Below are 26,016 nucleotides of genomic sequence, written 5' to 3' on the forward strand. Positions count from 1 at the left end.
TTATATCAAGCAAACTGTTGTTGTTGTTGTTTTTTTTAATCTACTTTGATTATTCATTTGTTCAGAGAGACTTCGTAGGTTGAAAAGGGCATGGTGGTGATTATATGGAGGTGTAGTTAAATTCTCACACAGCACAATTAGAATCATAATCATCCCAGTCTGGTCTTTTATCTTCTCATATACCGTTTACTGAAAAACCTCAGAGATTCAATTCTTCATTTCTCAAAGACTCCTCTAATCTCGTTCATTTTAGTGAATTAATTATATGAATGTAAACCCATAGCAACAATTTAATCTTTTTTTTTTTTTTTTAAATCTCATGGCCACAGTGACATCTTAAACATTGAAGTAACTTTAGAAATCTATTTCATTTCCTTGACTTTACAGATGGTGAAACTGAGAACTAAGTGACTTTCCTCACATTGTTAATTCATAACAGCATATGGCTGGAATATGAGTCCAATTTTTTCTTCATCTCATCACAAATAATTTAAGTACTTGTACAAAGCTAGGCCAAGCCAGTGTCAGACACTGTCTAAATAAACACAATTTAAGAGAGATATCACCTCCTTGTGTTTTACGCTAGCTCAACATCCATGGAAGGATGGAATTTTGGTAGAAATAATATAAAAGATAGCACAAGCTGTGTATAAAAATCCCTATTAGCTTTTAATCTGTAGCAGTCAATTCCCTGAATTTGTTATGTAAATGTGTAGAGATGATGACACTTAAACAGCTGACTTAGGAGGGGCAAGTTAGGGAGTCAGTCTGTAACTAACTCTCCAACGGCTAGATATTTTTCTCTGAGATTGCACGTCCAAATGGTTATTAGTAAAACTTGCATTATCACCTGATACCTACAAGGACACCCCATATTGGAGAGTCAGAGAGAGTAGATCTCTACTTTCTCCCGGGAGAGAATGTTTCAACTGTCAAAGGTTTAATACCAAACAGCCAATTTTGCTCTTAGATCTGAACATTTGCTGAGGAAAATCTGGCACATGGGATGTTTCATCTCAGAGAAAAGGAATGAACAAATTAGCCAACTTTTCCTTTCTGTAACAATTTGATCACAGAGAAGTTAACTTCCAGAATGGTTGTTAAAAGCCCCATATAGGTTTTTTTCTTTTTCTTTCTCTCTCCCTCTTTTTTATTTTTTGGTTTGTTTTACTCAATAAAAGGAAGTTTGGCTAACCAGTGACATGTAGAGCATATGGAGGATAGTGAGGATAAATGAGGCATGATTTTTGAAAGATGGTAATTAAAAGTTGTTCAGCCTTGTTTCTTTTTGTCCTTGTTGTTGTTAGTATGCTACTTTACCCAGGAAACTATTAGGCAAAATATGTCTTATTAATGTTTATCACGTTGTGGCATACATGAGACATTAGGTATTCTAATTAACTGAATTTTTCAGCTTAAAGTTATTCTATGAATATAAATTGTACTATATTGTAGGTACACTTCATAATACAGTTATTTATCACTTAGTTTTACTTATTAATAAACATCAATCTAGAAACCAGACTGATTAGTGGGCAAATGTCTGCATATGTATAAAGAGCTCTCATAAAAATGCAAACTTAAACTTATCTTTGTCACCTATAAATATGGAGATACTATCAGAGAAACAGACACAAAATGCCTCTCCACCATTATATAAGTAGAAATTGCAATACTTTAAGGGAAAATAACATGTGCTTAACATTTCATTTAATTATAAAAGAGGTAGTTCTGAAAAATAAAATTATGCATTTAATGGTGACTCTCTGGGAAAACAAAAGTTCAATAGCATTCATTGATGTCATGAGTGAAAATTTTCGTGATAAAAATGTACATTTGAAATTGTCTCTGCTTTTTGCCATCAGGAGAAACAAAAGCAGATTCCAAGAAGAGTATCATATATTCAAGGAAAGAAAAGGTCACATGCTTAAAAGTGCCAGACGATAATTTGAATATCTAGGTTGTTACTTTGCTCTTCAATTTGACTTTAGCAATATCATGTCACTTCCATGTTGCAATAACCAACGTATTTTAATTGGACACATATCAAACAAGCATTAATAAATGATTACCAAATAGCTATATTGAAAAATAAGAAAACTATTGTAGCATTTTTTAATTTAATATCTCATGTATACATAAAGCTAGAAAAAAAGAGTAGGCTAATGTATTACACAGTAATCCCATTATTTCCAGAAGATGGGTTCTGATTTCCATTAACCTTGACTATCTTTACTTGTCAAACAATTAATATGATAGAAGAAATAACCTATGCTCTTACACCATTACTTTCAGAAAGGAGACCCCCATTTCCAATATTTATAACCATTTGACACAATCTATTAAAGCAATGGAAAGATCCCCCAATCAGAGAGCTCCAGTTTGCTCACTGTGGATAAAATAAATATATAATCCAAATTTAACCTCACTTTCAAAGGCATATAGGACGGTCTCCCAACTTGTCTTGCCTATTTTTAAAATTTTTACGATGGTAAATAAACCCTGGAAAATTCCTTCTTAGATTTTACCACCTGAAACTGCAGCTGTTGGCTGCCACTATCAAAGCCTCACAACTCGAAGCTCACGTGCAAACCTCATCAAGGGCAGACATTTCTAATTGATTCCAGAAGTATTTCTTTTGCTGAGATCAGGGGGCAAAGGAAGAATAATGAGCAGCTTTTTAGAGGGAGTTGGGGGTTAGGGTGTTGAGGAAAGGGGGAAGGGAGCTTTTAAAATCTCGGGCTTGGCCAGAAATGCATAGCAATTTTACGGTCAATTGGCGAGAGCATCTGGAACCAGGCATTCTGGCCTCGTAGTTGATGGTAGTGAAACCAGCTTACAGGCAACAGCAAGCCTATAATGAGCCTCTGTCATGTACTAGTGGAAACCACGTTGACATTCTGCCAAATATCCCGGCACCGTTTTCTCAGGGTCAGGATTCCCCTTAGAGCCCTCGTCTAATATATGGAATCTTGTTCACCCATGGATCTTAACCTATTTCAGCTATTGTGAAAGGCAACGTAAAAAGAAAGACAAAAATTAGAACTTGTATGTGTTTAGTTCCATGCACGCTGGCACAGCTTTATATCACACGGCTGTGTTTGCTTTCATTTAGGGGATATATTTCAAACGCAGCGGGCCATCTTGTTAGAGCATGGAGAGTGTCGGATGTTCCGGTCATAAATCATAGCACAGGGCGTGGCACACTCAGGCTCCAAGAGGCAGAATTCGAGGCTCTTTGTTATTTCAAATGTAGGACAGGTGATTATGAAAAGGGGCAGGGTTTCTTTTTGTAAAATGCCAAGAAGAAAACCGAGGTGATGTGGAAATAATTTCTTATGAGTAAATGATGTTTACCTTACACCACTGCTCGTAATTCACCATGCTGACACTTGTAGATTATACCCACAAATAAGTCAGGTGAAAGGACAGCCATGAAAAATGTTGAGGGATGTGAGTCAAGCGAATGGAAACTGGTTCAGTGGTCAGAAATGGATCAGGCCCAACGCTAGCCTTCTAACATTCAGAAATTTCTATTTTTATCTGAACAATATAGTTAATAGAGATTTTATTCATTTTAGAACTCACTCAAAATTCCAAAGTTTGCAATGTTGAACTACATTCAACATGCTTGCTCTTCGAGTTAATCTGTTCTTGGCAAGGAGTCACTTCCTATTTTCAAACAAGAAAAGTAAAACAAGCAAAAAAAGGCAAGACAAAGTAAACAAACAAAAAAATTAAACTGAAAGAATGCATTTAAAATACTTTTTTTTAAAACTCGCTTTTAATGTATAATTCTCTTTTTAAAAAACAGATTTTATTGGGGAAGGGGAACAGGAATTTATTGGGGAATACTGTATACTTCCAGAACTTTTTTCCAAGTCAATTTGTTGTCCTTTCAGTCTTAGTTGTGGAGGGCACAGCTCAACTCCAGGTCCAGTTGCCCTTGCTAGTTGCAGGGGGCGCAGCCCACCATCCCTTGCAGGGGTCAAGGAGTTGAACCAGCTACCTTGTGGTTGAGAGCTCACTGCCCCATGTGGGAATCGAACCGGCAGCCTTTGGAGTTAGGAGCATGGAGCTCCAACTGCCTGAGCCACCGGGCTGGCCCCTATAATTTTCCTTTAAACATCTATGTTTTGATTATTTTAGTATAAGTTACTCAGAGATATATAAAATTTGTGTTCCTCATAGTACACACAATACTAAAATGGGAGAAAATGTGCTTGATGGTGAAAATCTCTTGAGCCTAAAGTATTTGGCAAAGCAAATACACTTAGTAGATACTCATGCTAGGACTTTTCAAATAAGGGCCTAAGTGGGAAGGGATGGGTGGGCAAGAATATACGATATATTTATATCTCTTAAAATTTAACCATTAATAGGAAAAGATGATACACAGAAAACTATCAAGGATTAATATTTTCTAATATGTGGATTCAATAATTTAAATTACCACACAAGGGCCAGTAAATTGTAGAAAATTTAATGTGATAATTTACAATCTACTGTGCAAAAACTAGTCTCTTTCTTCTTTCATAAAACAAACAAAAAAATGCAGTACTATATTCAAATATTGCTTTATTAATTATTTATTTATTCATTTTCTACCAAATATTTTGTTGCTCATAGGAAAAAAAAGGAATTTTTTTTTTAGGAAAATCACAGGAAATGGATAGTATTAAAAAAGGGGGGGTCTCATATAAAACACCTCAAATAGCTAAACTTCACCTGCTCATGGATAAAAAGAGCATTGTTAAAATGTCCATACTACCCAAAGCAATCTATAGATTCAAGTATCAAAATAGCAAGGGCATTTTTCACTGAACTAGAAGAAATGATCCTAAAATTTATATGGAACCATAAAGGACCCCTACTAGCCACAGCAATATTGAGAAAGAAGAACAAAGTTGGAGGTATCATGCTACCTGTTAGCAAACTATACTACAAGGCTATAGCAATCAAAACAGCATGGCACTGGCATAAAAACAGATACATAGGTTAATGGAACAGAACAGAGAACCCAGAAATAAATCTATGCCTACATATTCATTCAATCTATCACAAAAGAAGCAACAATAAACACTGGGGTAAAGACAGTCTATTTGATAAATGATGTTGGGAAAACCGGACAGATACATGGAAAAAAAACAAAATTGGACCACTTTCTGACATCATATATAAGAATAAACTCAAAATGGATTAAAAATCTTAAATATAAGACCCTAAACCACACAATTCCTAGAACAAAAACATAGGCAGTAAACTCTGATGTTGCTCTTAGAATATATATTTTTTCCTGATATATCTCCTTGGTCAAGGAAAATAGAAACAAACAAACAAACAACAAATGGTCCTACATCAATTAAAAAATTTTTGTACAACAAAGGAAACCATCAACAAAAACTAAAAGACAACCTACTAAATGGCAGAAGATATTTGCCAATGATACATCTGGTGAGGAATTAATATCCAAAATATATAAAGAACACATATAACTCAATATCAAAACAAACAACCTAATTTTAAAAAGGGGCAGAGGACCTGAATTGGCATTTCTCCAAAGAGGACATACAGATGGCCAACAGACATATGAAAACATGCTCAACCTCAGTAATCATCAGAAATGCAAATTAAAACCACAATGAGTTATCACCTCACACTTGTCAGAATGGCTATCATCAATAAATCGACAAACAGCAAATGTAGGTGAGAATGTGGAGAAAAGGGAGCCCTTGTGCACTTTCGGTGAGATTGCAAATTGGTGCAGCCACTATGGTAGACAGTTTGGAGGTCCTCAAAAAATTAAAAATACAGCTACCTTATGACCCAGCAATTTCACTTATGGGTATTTATACAAAGAAATCCAAAATACTAATTTGAAAAGATATATGCACCCCTATGTTCATTGCAGCACTATTTGCAACAGCCAAGATATGGAAGCAGTGTAAGTACCCATCAATAGATGACTAGATAAAGAAGAGTTGGTACACACATACAATGGAATATTAGCCATAAAAGAGAATGAAATCTTACCATTTGTGACAACATGGATGGACCTGAAGGATATTATGCTAAGTAAAATAAGTCAGACAAAGAAAGACAAATACCATATGATGTCACTTATATGTGGAATCTAAAGAACAAAATAAATGAACAAAACAATAATAGACTCATATATACAGGCAACAAATTGATGATTGCCAGATAAGAAGTGCATTGGGGTGGCTGGATGAAATACAAATTGGTAGTTACAAAATAGTCCTGGGGATGTAAAATACAGCACAAGGAATATAGTCAATAATATGGTAATAACTATGTATAGTGCCGGGTAGATACCAGACCAATTAGGGTGGGGGTGAGGAGGGTGGATCACTTCCTAAATTATATAAATGTCTAACCACAGTACTGTATACCTGAAACTAATATAAAATAATATTGAATGTCAACTGAAATTGAAAAATAAATAAATAAATGTGTTGTTTGAAACCACTAAATTGTGGTACTTTTTCACACTATTATCCAAAGCAATTACAATTAGTACACCAATTAAAATCTAAGCTCCACAAAGCGTTTTTGATTTGAATAGGCATTTACTGATTGTTGAGTAAATGTTTTTGCCTGACATTTAAAACATTAGGCAAGTTGGCTGTATCTTTCATGGACATTTATTTATTTCCTATTAGGACCCACACATTGGGCAGTTGTCACTAGTTTATCTAATTACTCGATCAGTCCACAGTTACCCCTGCTTCTGGACTATTCTGTACTCTCCCTGTGCTCTTCACCCTCTGTTTCACTTGTCCAGTTTCTACCCATTTCTTGTGCACATCTTCAGCAGATACAAATTGCTTTACCATTTAGGAGCGATGTGCTTCTATTTCAATGATTTATACTAAAAACTGTAAACCATATTTTAGAATGTTTTCTGAGGTTTACAGTTAAAGCTAAGTTTGGAATTAACTCAAATTATTTGGCCACTAATAAGCAAATATTCCCAGGTTTATGTTTTCCTTGCTTTTATTGCCTTAGTTATCAAAACATTGTTTTAACTTTCATGTGTAGTTTGTGTGTGTATGGTATCGTTAAGTGAATGTAATGAATAATATTCACTACTTACACACTAGTTTTTATGATAGATTCTCCTTTTAGCTGAGGGAACTAAGCTGAGAAAGTAAGGTGTGATTATTTTAGATAACCTCCTCAACGCCCTGCAACCAATTGGCAAACCTGAGAATTGTGCTTAGGTTTAGGTGACTTCAAAGCCAGTGCTTTTACCAATACCCTAAATTATCTTCTTTAATAAAAAGTTATATGAAACAAAGTGCACATAGTATCAAATATTTGCAAACATGTATTTCCCAACATCTTACATAGCTGTACACCTATCAAAAAAGACCCATTCATCTTTGACCTTGCTATCTTCTCTTTAAGGGATCATTTTTAAAGGTATCAATATGAAAAAATAAAATAAATCACAAATTCACAGGTTCATCTTAGAAAGAACAAATTACACCCGAGCAAGCAAAAAAAAAAAAAAAACAACAACAACAAAAAGACAATAAACAAGTGTTTGTATGTGAGTGGGAAATGAATGAATGAAAGAATGAAGGGATTGTTTTTCTGTCAAATTTATTACTAATGAGAAAGCGAATTTAAAAAACGGTTTATGAGTTGGTGGTCAAAATATTGATGGACCTATACAAAAAGAAATGTATAATCATTTCACACACTAAATCGACAACTGTGAACTTGTGTAGCTGTAGATTCCATTTATAAACAGCAATGGCACCACACCCTTACTTAGTATTCTTATGAAATAAGCTAAAGAGACTAAATCTTCCATGTACAGCTTATAGAATCAAATCAAAATTATACTTTGTGTTTTTGACTCTGGATTGTAACTACCTAGGGCTGTTTTATAATCTAAATGAAACATAAGGTCAATTTTCCAGTGTGTCTGTGCTTGTGTGTATGTGTTTTAATCTTTAAGTGGAGCCAGCAGTATGCTTGCTTAGTGCAGAAGAACTAATTCAGACCTATGGGATTTGACTTACATAACAGAGAGACATAACAGAAAAAACTCCAACCAGCCTTCTAAATAAATAGAGAAGAGTCACAGGGCTACAAGTTGTTGTTGCTAATTTACACAAGATTGATTTATAAAAAAAAGGGGATTAATTGTTTCAATGACATTGATTCTAATAATAGCTTCAAAGTAAAAGGATGAAAACATTGTATCTTTGTAGTATAATCACTCATAGTCAGTCAGCCCTAATTTATATTGAATGCAGTCACTGACATCATGTATTAGGATTTTATACTCCTGATGTAGGGCAAAGAACAGTCTTACTAAAATTACAATAAATGGCAAAGATTTACATGAAGTTCTAAAAAATAAAAAATGTGAAGAAAGCACAAATTTGAAAATCACAATTAAGAAGTAAAAATTGGTAACTGGTTGTAATTTTAAAATATTTGAACTTTAAAAAAAATGTGGAAAAAAAGACTGCTTCACAGGTAAACTTGTTGGTAATAAAATATTTGCCCAGTCTTTGTCATATAGTTATTGACTTCTGATTTGAGAATTTTTGTTCAATTTTAACTATGGAAATTCAGTGGTTAATAATAATTATAATTATTATTTTAATAATAATAATATTTAATATCAGTAATTAGTTTTAAATAATAACAGTGATAATAGTAATATAAGCAATGATTATAACTAAGATGTATCAAGTGTTCTACCCTTTGTATCTCTTAATTTTTCCACCAAATCATGTGAAGTAGATACTGTTGTTACACCATTTTAAGGAAATGTTTAGTGGCAAATCACAAGCAATATCTACTCCTAAAGAATTAGCCTAGATGGACAGAAACAGGTTCTGGAAAGAGTAGGCAAGCTGCCTGAAAGATTTTGCCATGGTGTCCTCCCTTGAATCATAAACCAAAGATTATTTAGAGGTAAATTATTCAAACCATTAGTTTTTTAGTTAGTCTTTTAAGAGCATTTTGCAGTTAAATTAATGAGACATTTTCTTATAGCTCTTTATACTTTTCAAGACACTTCTGCTACATCGCATCTACATTTTTCATCTAAAACCCTCGAGGTAGATGAGTATTGCTATCATTACACGAAAGGAAAAGTTGACCGATGATTAAGAGCTATGGTGTCAGACTGCCTGAGTTTGTATCCTGAGTTCTTCACATATTATTTATGTTAATAAAAAACAGTTATTTAACCTTTCTGTAACTCAAATTTCCCATTATATATAAAAAAGTAATAAGAGCAACTACATCATGAGTTACACTGATATGAAGACTTAATGGAATAATACAAGTAACACATTTAGAATAAGTAATATGCTCAATACATATTAGCTCCCATTAAACCTATTTTACAGGTGAATAAACTGACGCCTAGAGTCCAGTGTCTAGAATCAGTGTCATACTAAGAATTCATAACCATGACTTTTACTTAGTTAACATTGTTTCTCCTCCACATCCCACATGCCCCAGACTTGACTTTTGGATCTCCAAGCCAAAGAATGATTCCAAGGGATCTTTAAGTTTATAAAAAGTAATAATAATACAATAATAATAATAATGATAACAATAATAGCAATATCTAACATTTTTTGAGCATGTGCTGTGTTTTAAGCACTACGCTAAATCTCTTAAGTAGATTACCTCATTTAACCCTCAAAATCTTAATAGGTCGACATTATTACTTCATCCATTTACAGATAAAGAAAGCAAGGCAGAGAATATTTAAGTGGTCAAATAACTGCCCAAAAACACTCAGTTAGTTTCTGAGTCAGAAATGAAATTCAGACAATGTGACTTCAAAGCTCAATTCTTAGTCACTCAATTTCATCTATATTATTTACTGACTAAATAAGTAAATGGACAGCATTTCACAAATAGAGTTCATCATATTCAAAAGTTAGACACATTATATACATTGCCCACCATTATCCCATCATCTAAGAACCCCAAACGCAATGTGTTTCTACAAGCATATTCCCACTTTTTTATACCAGTGATAACTTCGGGAACCCACATTCTCTAGTTGTTTCTGGATGAATTACCAAAATATACCCAAGAGTAGATTCATTAAATTATTCACTTATAAGCAGAACACCGTCCCATATTTAGAGTGTGAAAATGCTGTTTTTTGATTTTAATATTTTTTGGGGGGACATGTATATTAGTGACATGTAAATATATATAATTTTTTCATTTTGCTTTTAGGTTTAATTCAAGAACATATATATGTATATATATATATATATAATATATATAAAGCTTATTATATATAAATAAATATATATATATATATATATATATATATATGTAGTATAAATATAAATTTTATTTGATGCCTGTTTAAATATACTGGATTAGATGATAATCAGTATCATGATACTAAGATTTTTTGTTTAATTTACATGGTTTTAAAAGTAGGAAATATATTCATGTGGTTCAATTTTAAAGGTACCAAAAATTATTAACTTAAAGAATATTCCCCTGTTCTTTTCTTCTAGACACACAAATCACCTTCCAACAGGCAATGATATGTTGGGTGCTTATTCATCTTTCCAGATATATTTACATACATATAATGAATATATTCGTACATTTAGATACATATATTTCCCCCTCCTCATCTTTATACTTATATGCCTTATATGGTAGCATCAATTTTTTTTCCCATTTAGAATCATTACAAATTATAAAAGTGTTTATTTTATTTTTTTCCATTGATGCTGGGAGGAATGTTAGCATTTATGTTTCATACTTATATAAGGTTACAAATTAAAAACTCTGGGGATTTTGGCAGATTGCTTAACACCAAAGTTAAGCAATAGAACCCTTAACTTAAAAGAATAAAAACATATCAATTAAAACATTAGTGATGAGACTAAAAGATTTTTAACTGTTGTCTGAACAATAACTGTGTATGCAAAAGTTCAGTGAAGTTCCTGGAAGATACATTTTAATAATCATAGAAAATCAAATTGTAAAGTATCCATATTTTTCCATTGTAGAAAAATTTTAATGTCATTAATAACTTTATTTCTATAGAATTATTTACTTGTATATGTCATTGACAAAACATTTTTACCATAATTTTCACTTTAATAGCACAGAAAAAAAAATCTCAAGTAGCAATGTCTCTACCAAGAACTTTCTGTAAAATCACTTATACTACTTTTTGAGAACCAACTATGTGGACCAATTTTTTATACGCATCATGCAATGTAATTTGTCCAATAATTCTATGAGGTTACTGGTATCAATACAAATTTAGAGACCAAAAAACTGAGGCTCTACAGTATTAATTAGCTCAAGGTGACACAACTAATACATTTTAGTAAGAAGGTACAGAGGTAAAAATGTTCCACAAGTACTAGTCATAAACTATACAAAAGCATTGTTAAATGAAGAATTAAATATGAAATAAATGTACAATCCTGCTATAATCACCTAAAGCAAATGTCTTACCTCAAAAGCAAATGACAAGGAAGGGGTGAGGGGCTTCAGATGACCAAACCTACACAGCATCAGGAACACCAAGCAACGGAAAGTTTCCAGAACAGCCGCCTTAGGTCTAAAATAAACGGCATTAGCATGCATTAGCTTTAACTATGTTTTTCATGTGTTTACAAGTTATAATTAATACAATGATACACATTTATTTTAATGTCCAAGAAACACATATTTTAATATATTTGAGGAGCATGTGAGTCTGAATCTGTCTGAAAACAGGCATTAAACTAAGAAATAAAATGCATGTTTTTTTTTTTTAAACTGTTCTTTATCAGTTTATTGCTTAGTTTGAGCATTGATGAGTTAGGGTGAAGCATATTCTCAACAAGTAAATACATTATTAACAACTAAATTTCTACGGTTTAAAGTAAATGGGACTTCCCTCATTCACCCAATACCATTATACTTCATTCCTTTAAAAATGGCTTCTTAGAAGGACTGATATAGTTAACTACTCTAAAATAATGAACTGTCAGTTTCTGAAATATTAGGAACATGAAAAATGTGTAGTTGTACCTAATATGATAGGTAGCATTTTTGTTAATTATTTTGTGATGAATATTTTCTGTATATCCTTGAAATTCAAACTCTAAAATATGTGAAATAAGTGTGTTTATGTATTTGAAACAGATTTGAATGTCACACACAGATTAGCATTTATTGATTGTTGTATACTGATAGTAATAAAGAGCTCCTTTATCAGCTTAAAGTAGCTTCATAAGATAGTCACCTAACAGCTGTTGGATAATTAAATACTGGGGTGCCAAAAAACGTACATATTTTAAAAGATGTTATCCATGTATTACTTTTCGAAGTTGAATTGAATTACAATTCAACTGTGTAGCAATGTGTAGTATGACGTTTGCTCAAAAGATGGCATTAATCAAATGAATGCTGGCATCATTCATTGTATTACAATTTTAATATAGTTTTATTCCTTTCTTAAAATATGTATACATTTTTTGGCACTCTCTGTATTTCTGTGAAAGACCAATAGTATTGTTAATGACAGGTGAATTTTCTAACTAAAATATTGTTAAATTAATGGCATTATAATACAGCTATATATTGTTTTAGAATATTGAGTTATAGAGAAAAACTGAAGAACATCTGTAGTATAGTTGTTGAACTTAAAACTTTCTTCTACAATCTATTGATGATGGCCCACTATTTCTGTAAAATTGAATATAACAACATTCTAGTATGAAAAAGAACATGTTTTAATGTAATTTAAACTCAATAGAATCAGGGTAATAGTTTATGATTTATTTGCATTCAAGTAACGTGATTAATTTTTTTGTGAAAAAATAGTATGAAAAATTTCCCTTGTAAAATTATATTGTAACTCATTACTATAAACTAATTTAAAATATCTGGCTAATTTTCAATAAAAAAAGAAAATAAGATTTCTATTTTATACTTGATCTTAACCACAAGGCTGAGAAGCAATAAGATTTCGATTTTAAAACACATAATTTTTGTTATTTCTGTAATATGGTATACTTTTAAAACTTTTATATTATGAAATGAAACAGACATATAGAGAAGTATATAAAACAGAAATATGCAGCTTGATGATTTTTAAAAAATAAGTAACCGTGTAAACACCACCCAATATCAGCACCCCTAATAATACCTTTTACCTCTTCAACATTTTCACTCTCCCTCGATCTCAGCAAGAATCAATCCCTTGACTTTTTTGATAATCACACCCTTTATTGCTCTTTTTAATTTATTTTATTTTACTATTTTAGAATATACTCCTAACAGTCTATAGTATCATCTCTTTTCTACTTTTTTTATAAATGGGATTATACCGTACGTACTTTTTTTTTTGTATCTGGCATCTTTCACGCAATGTTGTAAGGGAGGTATCTATGATGTTGCTGTAGCAGGGGTTCATTGTTTTCCTCCTGAGTAGTGTTCCATTGTATGGATATGCAATATGCATGCATCCATTTGAATTGTTGACTATATATGTTTATTATAAACAATGCTGTCTTTACATTCTTTTACATGCCTTTAGGTGTATTGGTTAGTACACAACTAGGATTGAATTGCCTGATTATAGGATATATCCTATAATCAGGCAATGCTAAATACATGTTAATTTTATCTTAGAAAAATTCTCAAGGAGTTTTTCAAGTTAAGTGTCCCAATATAAACCCACTCTTCAGTAGGTGAGTATTCCAACAGTTGGTATTGCCAGTCCTTTGGGACATAAGGTCCTTGCTGCTTATAAAATTCTCATATAGCATCTCCTACTTGAAGGTTTTATATTCTGCTGTCTTAATGAGAGTTATTTTTTGAAAAACTGGCTTTCTTAATATTATTATAGTCTAATTCATCACTTTCATTTTTATAATTAGGAATTTTTGTATACCATTTACTATTTTTACATACTCCAAGGTTATAGATATTTTACTATGCTACATGCTGGAATTTGTATTAACTTTTCTCTCACTTTTAAATCTATAATCCCCTAACTCTAGAACTAATTTTTTATGGTATGAAATATTTGTAATTTATTTTTCTTTTTCCTATATGGATTTCCAATTTTCCCAAGACCATTTATTGAAAAGAGCCTTTACTCACAGCTCTGCAGTGACACCTTTGTCACAAATCAAGTCTAAACATAAGCACAGATCTCTAGCTAGGTTTTCTGTTCTAATCTTTATGCCAATAAAACATGTCTAATCACTGTAGCTTTATAATAAATCTTGATAGCCAGTAGTGGAACTCCTGCCTTTTTTTTTTAACCTCAAGACTGTGTTGGCTATTATTGGACCATGTGCATCTATTTTTGAAAGAGCTTGTCAAATTCTAGAAGAAAGTCTTTACAATTTTAATTCAGGTTGCATTGAATATGTACATCAATTTGGTAAGAATTGTAATCATTACAATATTGAGCATTCCAATTTATAAATACAGTTATCTTTCCATTTATTTAGTTCTTCACTTTTCACAATATTTCAACAGTTTTATAACTTTTTCTTTTTTAAGAGATTTTGTACTCAATTTTTAGAATTGATTTTTCTTGGTATTTGATATATTTGACGCTATTGCTTATATAGTCATGTGTTATTTTGGTCATGTGTTATATAGTCATAATGATATTTTGGTCAACAATGTACTGCATATAGGACGATAGTCCAGTAAGATTATAAAGGAACTGAAAATTCCTATCACCTAGTGAGTCTTAGCCCTTCTAAGGTTTCAGTGAAATGCATTACTGTTTTGCCCTGGTCTCAACCTATGAAGAGTGAAGGAGGTCTGGGGTAGGGGTGGGTTGGGGGTGAGGTGGGGCAGAGGTGAAGGGAGGGAGGTGTGGGAAGAGGTTTGGGGAGGGGGACAGTAGGGAGGTAGGGGAGGGGAGGTGGAGAGAGAGAGAGACAGAGAGACAGACAGAGAGAGAGAGAGAGAGAGAGAGAGAATGGGCTTGGGGTTCTGCTTTTATTAGAGTTGAGGGGGGGGGCCTTAAGGTTTAGTGGACTCATTCTTTGTTGGTGAATTTAAAACATAAAAGCATGGGAAGAGAAAAAACAAGTAGCCCAAATGGTCAGTTATGAAAATCAACCCAAATCTCTAAACCAAAGGAGCCTGTGGGGGGAGGAGGACTTGTTCATTTTCTAGTGGGGTGTGGCTGAAACGTCTTATTCCAGAAAGCCTTCCTTGAAGTGTGTGCCTTTTTGAAGTGGAGCAATCAAAGCTTAAGTCAAACACTTACGTAACAAAAAGAAAAGCCAACTGTCAAGGCTTATACTCCAATTAGTCACATGTTTGTGGTGATGCCGGTGTAAACAAACCTACTGTACTGCCAGTCCTATAAAAGTATAGCAAATACAATTACAGTAACAGGTTATACCATAGAGGGTTGTGTAAGTGTCTTCTACGATGTTTGCACAAAGAGGAAATTGCCTAATGAGGCATTTCTCAGCCTGTATCCCTGTAGTTAAGCAGCCCATGACTATATTGTTGTGTTTGCTGGTATATCAAAATGTAGTTGATGACCACTTCTCTAAGAATTTTTCTAAATTCATCTACTAGTTTGAATAATTCCCCAATAGAGCCTTCGGATTTCCTAATTAATCCATTAGTTATATTTATTAAATTAATATAAATTAATTTTCTAATGAATATATTTCAAACCTTTATGCCTTTTATTTCTTTCCCCTTCCTTTCTCCACTATTTCCAGCACGATATTAAATAACAAGCAGGTCTAACTTGTTCTCAATTTCAAAGAGAAATTTTCAATATTTCACTATAAAATGTTAAGCTTGCTATAGAAATTTGTATAAATAGTTTTTACTTCAACTTCATTTTTGTTGGATATAGTATTATGGGCTGGCAGGAATTTTCTTTCAGCACTTTAAAAACATAATCTATTCTCTTCTGGCTTTCACTGCACTGGTTCTGAATGAGTTACCCATCTCTCAGTATGGGTTACTGAATAAGGCCAGAGGCAGTTTAACTTTTAAATAATCATATACAATAAGAATAACTGGATATTACTGTGGTAAAATTGATAGCTTGCTTATTTGGCCTTTTATCTGCATCCATGGAGACAAAAAAATATTTATTAAAAAATGAAACTATGCTATTGCCATTGGCTGTGCTAATTCTATTAAGTGTATGTAAGCAATAGAATTGTGATGTTTATGTGATCCTGATTCTTTGGATCTTGGTAATTATTTCAGGTGGACTTGAGACTCATTTTTCCATTTTCTCTTTTTATAGCTCAGCATGTACTTTACTTCTAGTGTAGAAAAGTAGGGATAGAGAGCCAAACAAAATTAATGATAAAATAAATGCCATTTTTAAAGTATTGAGGGAAAAAATTCTACACATTGTTTACATATGACTATGTGAAATGTGCCAGCAGCATCATTCTTTACCAAATGTGTATAGGGAATGCATGTTACAAACAGTTCCATTAACCAGAAAGTACACATGGACCTGGATCTTGATGAAACTCCAGAATCTGTTGCTATTCCTGAACATCCATTAAGCTATGGGAAGGTGACATGTATTCAATCTAAATTAAATGTATGTTTACTGGACTTTCAAATTTAAAATTTACTGAAAGTAATGGTTATCAGTCACCTACTTGAAAAACAATAACACTACAACAAAGATAAAACTTCAAAAACGAGTGAGCTTTTTTGCAGTTTTTCACAGTTACAATATATGTAAATTCTGTAGTATGTGAATTTCTGGAGTCACATTTCCTGGATTTGTGTTCTGGTATATCTTTTACTGTCTATCTGACTTGTTTAATCTAAAAATTGGGTTTACAGTAATTATTACCTCAGAGTGTTGTAAGAATTAATAACATATTCCATGTCACATATTAATTACATAAATATTGATATTGGTATTAATATTAATGATTGATAAATACTAGGCAATAATGAATAGGTATTTTTATATATGCCTCTTGCCAAAAAAAACAATTTAAAATTGTTCAAGTGCATATATTTTCTGGCCAGGGTAATATTTAAAACAGGATACCTTAAATAACACGTCGTGTAAGGATATAGGACATAAACTTTAAATATACATACATTCAGGCATATATTATGAACTATTCAATGTCAAGGAATACTATTCAAATATATTTTATATTTTATGAAGTACTCAGAGGTACGGTCTATGTGTTGCCAAATTAATCACTATATAAGTTTTCTTTAATAAACTCGAAAAACCTAAACTTAATAGAAAAGGCTCAGATGTAAAATGCACTGTTGATATAAATTCAGATAAACTGCTATTTAAAATGGAGGTGTGAAATTATAGTTTCAACTTTATTTTTTCAATAACAAAATTTGATGAATATCAAAGTTTCACATGCATTTCTAAAAACTACATTACAAAATTACATAAAATGAAAGAATGTCATGTCTTGCCTTTGATCCAGAAGAAATCCAATGGAGGTCAAGGTCAGGATAATGAAGCAAACCCTCAGAAAGAGTGTGACCTGTGACAGTGCCTGCCAAGCAAACATAGACCAACAGATCCTTTAGGAGAGATATCAGAAGGCACACTAACATTTAAATCTGACAAGAAAAATAGCCCCTAATTTTATTGTATACTGCACCATTTGTCACTGACATGTTCCAAAGAGGTTACTATTTTCAAGAGGACATTTTTGTTTTCCTAATGTCATTTAGTTATCTTGTTGGGCACTTGGAGAATGAGTTAGACAATTCCACAGTGATATTTTGCTAAATGTGTTCTTTCTAAAAATTCTCCTTTAAAGTTTTGACTTTCACAATTCTTTGAAGTACCTATGCTCTCACGTATGGAGAAATCACTTACATGTTTATGAATAAATGCCACATTCCAATAGCTACTTTTAATATCACCAATTCTTTGCGGTTTCAAACCCAAAGCTGTCTTTAATACAGAAAATATTTAAGAAGAATGTGTTTGAGTGCAAACACATATATGAAAGAGATTGCACACACACTCCTACTCATATTTGATAAAATCTATATGTTTATATGTAGTGTCAAAGATTACCTTTGAATTATTATAACAAAACAACATATTTTGTCTTAGTTATAAGTTAATTATGCATTTTGTTTACATGAAAAATTTAATAATAATGTTTATGGAAAATCTGCTATTTCATAGTTTCTACGCTATGCATGATACATACTTTAATTCTTTTTATAGTCCCAACAACCTTTTGCATTCTATCTGCTGCATATGTAAACAAACAAACAAACAAACTGGGACTCAAAGGATTAAGTAACTTTTCCATCATCACACATAAATAAATGATGCCATGAAGTCAAAATAGACCTCCCTGACCTGAAGTGTCACAATGGTAAAATACATATGAGCAACAAATTTAAAGGGGGCAGTGGCAGAGATCTAAATTGAAGTTCACATAGCTAATGTTTAGGGCCAGATGAATACTGCTTTAGATTGAACATAGATCGGTAACAGCCCCTAGATAATTTCTTTACTCACTGATGGTGTTTACATTTCACCTTTATGAGAACACCAGGGTGTAATATGACAGGTTGGCTAAAATAGTGATAAAAACATTATACAAACACTTTCTTTTCTCTCTTTTCCTTTCCCTGAAATAACTAGAGGTAATTTCAACTCATTATCAACTAATATACATACTTACAATTAAAATGCATCCTTTCAGAGTTATAAACAATAAGCAATTACTGCTCATATCCAAAACCCTAGCTCCAGACCATCTTATAACCAGCCTGATTTCTCATGGGCCATTTTTAACACCTCTCTATTCATTATCTATATACCTGGGATGGCACACGGAATTGCCAAGAGGTTTTAAACCTTCCAAAGCAATAGGTTAGTAGAAGAATATTGCTGAGTGGTCATAAATCTGAATAAAAAATGTCAGAATGTTTAGGAGCACGGGAATAGTGTTACGGTAGATTTCAGATATAGGATGGGGAGCTCAGTGGATACCAGCATGTTTTAGTGGAGAGCAGGAGAGTGCTGTTTGAGTATGTAGAATTCAGCAGTGACTGATTTGGGACGTGAAGCAAAAAATACCAGAAAAATATTTTCTTGGTGGTAAAAATAAGTAGGTGTGCTTGAGTAGATTGATGTTTGCTTATAGGAAATAATTTGCTTTTTTTTTTTAACTTGCTTCTTTCACCGTTATTGCTCCCTTTGTATTTTTTAGGGGAAAAAATTCATATGGAAGGGAGAAATTAGTTGTGCCCCAAAACTATAGCATAATTTTAAATGTTCTATAAGGATATAGGGTTTTGAATTGTGCAAACCTATCAGCCATATAAACATGGACAAATTATTCAGCATATTTCTAAGGCTCCATTAAGTTTCTTGTACATTTGAAATAAAACATAAGTTTGGCAAGACTATAATGAAGTACTTAAAAGAGTGATTTACACAAAGTAAGAAGTCAATTCATGGTCATGATGATTATCGTTGTGGTGATGTTCAGGCTATACAAATTTTTCAAATGGTGCTTAGGCTAACCTTAACTAATCACAATAAGATAAAAAAACAAATAAAAGATTCACCAGCTCTTACAAATATCACAAGAAATTCAGAGATAGGACCAAATGTATTTTTCGTTCTGGTTAGGGAATTTATGAGCCTTGGACAAAACAATAACAAACAAACAAACAACAAACAAAAAACAAAAAACAAACCTTCTATCCACAAATTGCTTCCTGGTTACTGAAGTTGGAGTGAACAATTAATTGAATACAGCTATCCAGCTGTCTGGTCAATGCCTCTACTTGTATAATAGGCATCTGCAACTTACTTTGTCTACAACCCTGTATAAGATTTCCTCCTCTCTGCTTTTTCTGTCTGACTTATTTCGCTCAGTATTACACTCTCAAGATCCATCCATGTTGTCACAAATGTTCCTATATCATCTTTTCTTAGAACCATGTGATTTCACTGATATGTGGTATATAAACCAAAAGCAACAAAAGAACAAGACAAACAAATGAGAAACAGAAACTCATAGACACAGACAATGGTTTGGTGGTTGCCAGAGGGTAAGGGGGGTGGGGGGTGGGGGTGCGAGATGAGGGTAAGGGGGATTGAATATATGGTGATGGAAGGAGAACTGACTCTGGGTGATGAACACACAATGGGATTTATAGATGATGTAATACAGAATTGTACACCTGAAATCTATGTAATTTTACTAACAATTGTCACCCCAATAAATTTAATAAAATAAAAATAAAAAAAGAAAAAGATTTCCTCCTCCACAAAACACATTCCCCAGTTTTCTTTATCTTAGGTAAGACCCCTCCAGTTTTTCAATAGTTCCAGCCAAGACCCTGTGACTTATCCCTGACTTCATCTCTCACTGCCTACTTCTAATACACCAGAGATAAATGTCAGCATTATTTTTGAAATATATCCAGAATAAAGGTATTTATTACAAACAGTACAACTAATGTCCTATTCCACCCCAACACAATCTCTACAATTAAAATACCCTTCTAACTGTAATCTATTTCTAAAATTGTATATCCATCTATCATGGCCTTCTACCCCCCACTGTGTAGTCAGAGTTATACTTTTAAAACATGTCATATCATATCACTCTTATGTTCTAAATCCTCCAGGAGCTTCAAATCTCAGAATACAGCGTGAAGTCCTTACTCTGGCCTATCCACAACCTACCTCCGATTATCACATTATCCCCTAGGAATCTGAAGGCTAATCCATGAGTCTTTCACGCTTAACCCATATTAGAAATTTTGCTCTTTCATGAACATAACAAGCATCCTTCTTACTCATCTGTTTCACCTACTGTTCCTTCTGTTAGAATCAGTTCCCCAGAGATCCCTATGATTCACTCCTTCATTTTATTTGGGTAACTACTCAAATGCATATTCCTATCTGCCACATATAAAATAGCACTTCTCCATAACTCTCTATAACCTTAATATCTTGTATTGTTCTCCATACAATTTATCACTTCCATGCACTGTCTGTGCATTCTCTAGCTGTTGTCTGACTCCTCCGGCTAGAATGCAAACTTCCTGAGAGGGTTTATCTCTTGATTCCCTATTACATCCTAAGGGCCTACAACCTTGCTTGGCACATAGTCAGTACACAATATATATTTTTTGAATGACTAACCAAATGAATGAATATTTTACATTTGTGTTTCTATAGTCATACCTTTAATATCAATAGTTTATATTAAATGATTAATTGGCTTAATCAACACTTTAATATTGATTAAAAACTTAAATATTTAATTTAATATCAATATTTAGTTCCTTACAATTATAACAAAATCACTCCATAATTTAATATTTAATAATTTAATATTAATAACTTAATATTAATATAACATGTTTCACAATGTTAAATGTCAAATATTAAATCCTTTAATATTTATACACTTAATTACTTAAAAAACAGAATTGTCTTAAATGGGTTTGAGTTTAAAGGAAGCTAAGATTACTATAAGAAGGAATTCAATATAGAATGCATATGCTTCATTTTGAGTTCATTTTTCTATGGAACTCCTAAGTTTTTCCATGTAGCATCCTTTGATAGGCTAATTAAGGCATATCATAAATGGATCATTTCTAATTTCTACACATTCATTCCATGAATATTTAGAGAGCATTTGCTAAGCACTGTGGTGCATATGAGTTTAACAGAGAGAGTAAGAAAGACCAAATTCCTGTCATAGAAATCACACTTCTTTAATCTCTGCTGATATGACCACAGGCCAGCTACACTAGAGCAAAAAGGATTAAAAAGAAAAAAGAAGAGAATTTATAGGCTTTGACCATTATAAACACTTAGCCTCCCATGTTATAAACAATATGTGAAATGACATAAAGCTTGTTAGTTTTTTATAACAGCTAACATTTTATTTTTCATTGGGTTTACTCCCATTTCATACCATCCACTGCTGGTATATATTTCAGAAAATATTACTGGTCTAAAGTGCTAAAATGGAATTATTCTAAATTAACTTTTGAATGCATCATAAGTCTTCACAAAATACACACACACACACACACACACACACACACACACAAAAAAAAAAAAAAAAAAAAAACATGAGGAAGGCCATAAAAAATGTGCGAGGATTTTTTTTCCCTACTTTAAAATTATCTTTCAAATCCCAAGAAATTTGGTAGCACTTATTTCCATAGGTTTCTCAGTGCAGGAATGACTGTCCAGATATGTGTGCCTGAAGAACTCTACCTCTCTGAACTTTCTTTAAGGAAATGAGGGAAAAAAAATAAATATTCAGGAAATGATACTAACTACATAGGAACTCCAGAATTACATGTTTGATGCAATGCTGCTTAAACCATGAGTGAACTTGTGGGAGTCTTGCCTTTGATTACAGATAAAAAGGAGAAAGTCTTTTTCATCTTGAATGGGGATAGCACCCTCTTATCCTTCCATGGAAAAATTCTGATAATCAACACAATTACCTTTCATATTTTCCCATCTGATAAATTCCACAAAGGGTTATATCAGCCCCATATATTATGCTACGTCCTGAAATAAAAGTATACTTCCACATAAAATTATTTTTATTAAACTTTGTACATTGTCAAAGATGATTTGAGAATTTTTTCAATCATTTTATTGTAAGGGCTTAAGAAAAAAAATGCCTGGATTTTGTTATAGCAAGGTGATGCGTTTTAAAAATATATATATATTTTTTCCAGTTACAATTGACATTCAATATTATTTTATATTAGTTTCAGATGTATAGCACAGGGGTTAGACATTGTTATAATTTATGCAGTGGTCCCCGCTATTAGTCTAGTACACACCTGGCACTACACGTAGTCATTGCCACATTACTCACTATATTCTCCATGCTATGCTTTACATCCCCATGACTATTTTGTAACTACCAATTTGTATTTCTTAATCCCTTTACCTTTTTCCTCAGCTCCTCAACTCCCCTCCCCTCTGGCAGCCATCAGTTAATTCTCTGTATCTATGAGAATGTTCAAAGTGATGCATTTTTAGGAATTTCTCTGAAAGTTGTCTGAGAAGGACTACTAAAGTCATTATTTTGACTCAAAATATTCATTCCCCTCCCAAACATCTTTAAAATGAGGTCAAAGTTATCTGCTACTTAAACATTTGTAACCTCTAATGTGAAGGCAGCAGATAGGGTTGCTGGCTTACGTGCTGGGCTGCCTCATCACCCCTATAACTCTGAGGGCTCCACCTTCCAGATGCCTTGAGCCGCTGGATTTGTCATGGTGAAACCTAAGGTTTGAAGATGTTTCCCAATATTACAGCATATACGTAGACAAACGAACAGAACCCCGGGTGATACCATAATGCAATTTGTAATTATACGTAGATCTCAAGAATTTAGCTTAAAATAAGATCTTGCTCTTAAAAAAAAAAGTCAATATTGACTTTACTCTTTTTTTTTCTAAAATTTCAGAACCCCCTAGGTAGCTACTGTCGAAGCATACAAAAAGGAATATAATTAGAATGAACATTTTCTAGAATGTCAAGCAAGAAGCAAAGAAAATAAATGCATCAAAGGTGAAAGTGTATTGGCTAAAAAGTATAAGGAATCTATAGTTCAGAAACAGTAAATTGATATGGAATTAGTGCATGTATGCAAAATTTTGTAAGAAATAAAAGCAAAAAAATGCATTTTAAAAACTTTAAATACTTAAAGAATAGTTATGTTACAATTATATTTTAAGCTATGATTGCACTCCATTAAAAAATAAATGTGTAACTGACAAGATAGAAAAACAAGGGCTGATTTACACTCCCAGTTGAACAACAACAGCGAAAAACCCAACAATATATCTGAAACAATTGTTTTCAAGACGTTGGACATACGGCAACAAAGGTCATTGATTCCAGGAAAAAGATATAAATGGCATGACCTCTACTATTGCCCCAGGTTACTACTTTGAGAAAGTTCCTAGGCTGCAGCACAGAGGGAACCCAAGGAAACCTGGTGGACTCCCTGAGTTGAGGAGATACAACAGTTTCTGAGAAACTAAGGAGGCTATTGTTTGGAAGACACAGTACCGAATGGGAGAGAGCTGCAGAGAGAGAACTCTAGAAATCTGCAGAGGGTACCAATCAGGTCATGCATGTGAGGAAACTGGATGCCAGGAAAGGATAAGAGATTACAAAGCTCGCACCCTCACAGGGCCAGTTATAGTGCATGTTCCCACCAACCAGCCTGGATAACCTCATCATTCACTGGGCACTGGGTAGAAAACAGGGAAGGGTCTTGTCTCAGTCTTGGTTAATAATTAATCTAAGTCTGTGCAACTTCAGCAATGAAAGGTCCTACAACAGTTTCTGGAAGATACCCACGTCGACATATCTCTTGGCTGTTCAAAAGAACTGTTTTGGGGGGTTAATGAAGTCACACTGTTATTATTAGTATTTGCCTCAAGATCTCACTGAAATCACTATATCAGCTCTCTCTATACTTTAGACAGAGACTTTTACTTTTTCACTAAGAAAATAAGCTATATACCCTTCTGTCATTTCCCAAAACACAAAAGAGAAAAAAGAGATGTTAAAAGACAGTCTCAGAGAGACAAAGTTCCTTTTCATGAGGATTACTTTTAAGAAGGAGATACGGTTTCCAAAAAATGTGCATTTAGATTTGGAGTTTCGAAAGCTGAATCAAATGTCTAATTTTTACATATTTTTAATAAATCAAAATGAGATCATAATTCAAATTATAAGCAGCTTATAGTTGTGTTTATTATATGATAACTTTGAAAGGTGCTTCCTGGTAGTGACCACATTTTGAGACAACACTACACTAATAGTATGAAGATATTTAATTTCACAGTTACTAGTTCATTATTTCATGTAAATGACATTTTTAATGTACAGTTTCCTACTTTGTTATATTTCCATATACTGGAAAAAAGTTATATTGTTCATTGGATAATGAATTATTATCACTTTTCTAAGTTCCTGGAGAATATTCTTATTAGGTAGCTTTTGCTAATATCCTTTCTTTGCTACACATTTATTATATTTATTTAATGGCTTTAAGTTATAATTGATGCTCATTTTGGCTCACATTTCTTTTTTTCACATTACTTTAGTTACCACCTAAAAACTTGAGGAAATTAAATTAAATCCCGGTGGACTGCACTGGAAGAAAACTCCACGAGTATGCATGGGATATTGATTTGAGAGATTTCATGTAGGACGTAAGCTAGATCAAATTTGTGCAAGTGACACTGTTATGAAAGTACAGTTAACTATATTGATTTTTTTCAAAGGGTCTGTTAAAATATGTCAACACGAAACATTAGTTACAAAATTGCAGGACCCATAATGTTTTACAGACATCAACATCCAGGAGAGATTAAAACTATAAAAATCTGTTTCCAAATTTATATTGGATATTATCAGATGCCTAATTAACTTGAAATAGATCATCAAATAATCTGTGTTAAAACATATCTGCAGTAACATTTTACACATTCTATTATAAGACTGTTAAATATTCAAACTGTTTTGAGTGTGTCTTTATTTAAAAGGAGAGCATTGCCTTTATACTTTTACTTTGGAAACATACTAGTGCGTCCATATTTTCATTTCAAATGCGTATTCATGATATCACCCCATGAAGTGAACCCTGTCAGCTAAGGAATTGATTTCTCAAACATTACTAAACCAAAATCAACATAAAAGTCTGTGGGTCATATCACTAAACCAAACATTATATATTTAAATGTATGCATTGCAAGTTTCAGAAAGAAAGGAATGTGCCTTTTACACCTTTGTGGTGGCCATCAAATTGCTTTTTTGACTCCCAAAGTTATTTATACAAAACTTGCACACATAAAACAAGTAAGTATTTATCTACTCTGGTATATGCATAAACAGAAAGGGCTGTGGGACCACAGCGGGGACCCCAATTACAAGTCAGCCACAACTTTTCTGTGTGATTATTGGCTACAGTGAATCTGGAAAAA

General features: G+C 32.8%; 1 protein-coding gene across 1 annotated transcript in view; it reads right to left on the reverse strand.

Moving 5' to 3' along the window:
• Positions 1–26,016, reverse strand: part of AGMO (alkylglycerol monooxygenase) — a 297,194-nt gene that overhangs the window by 117,473 nt on the left and 153,705 nt on the right. The window contains exons 11-12 of the mRNA XM_019727089.2: positions 17,458–17,540; positions 11,506–11,611 (exon numbers count right to left, since the gene is read on the reverse strand). Of these exons, the coding sequence (XP_019582648.2) occupies positions 11,506–11,611; positions 17,458–17,540 (189 nt within the window). The remainder of the gene's footprint in view (positions 1–11,505; positions 11,612–17,457; positions 17,541–26,016) is intronic.

Source organism: Rhinolophus sinicus, linkage group LG09, assembly GCF_036562045.2.
Source record: "Rhinolophus sinicus isolate RSC01 linkage group LG09, ASM3656204v1, whole genome shotgun sequence".
NCBI lineage: Eukaryota > Metazoa > Chordata > Mammalia > Chiroptera > Rhinolophidae > Rhinolophus > Rhinolophus sinicus.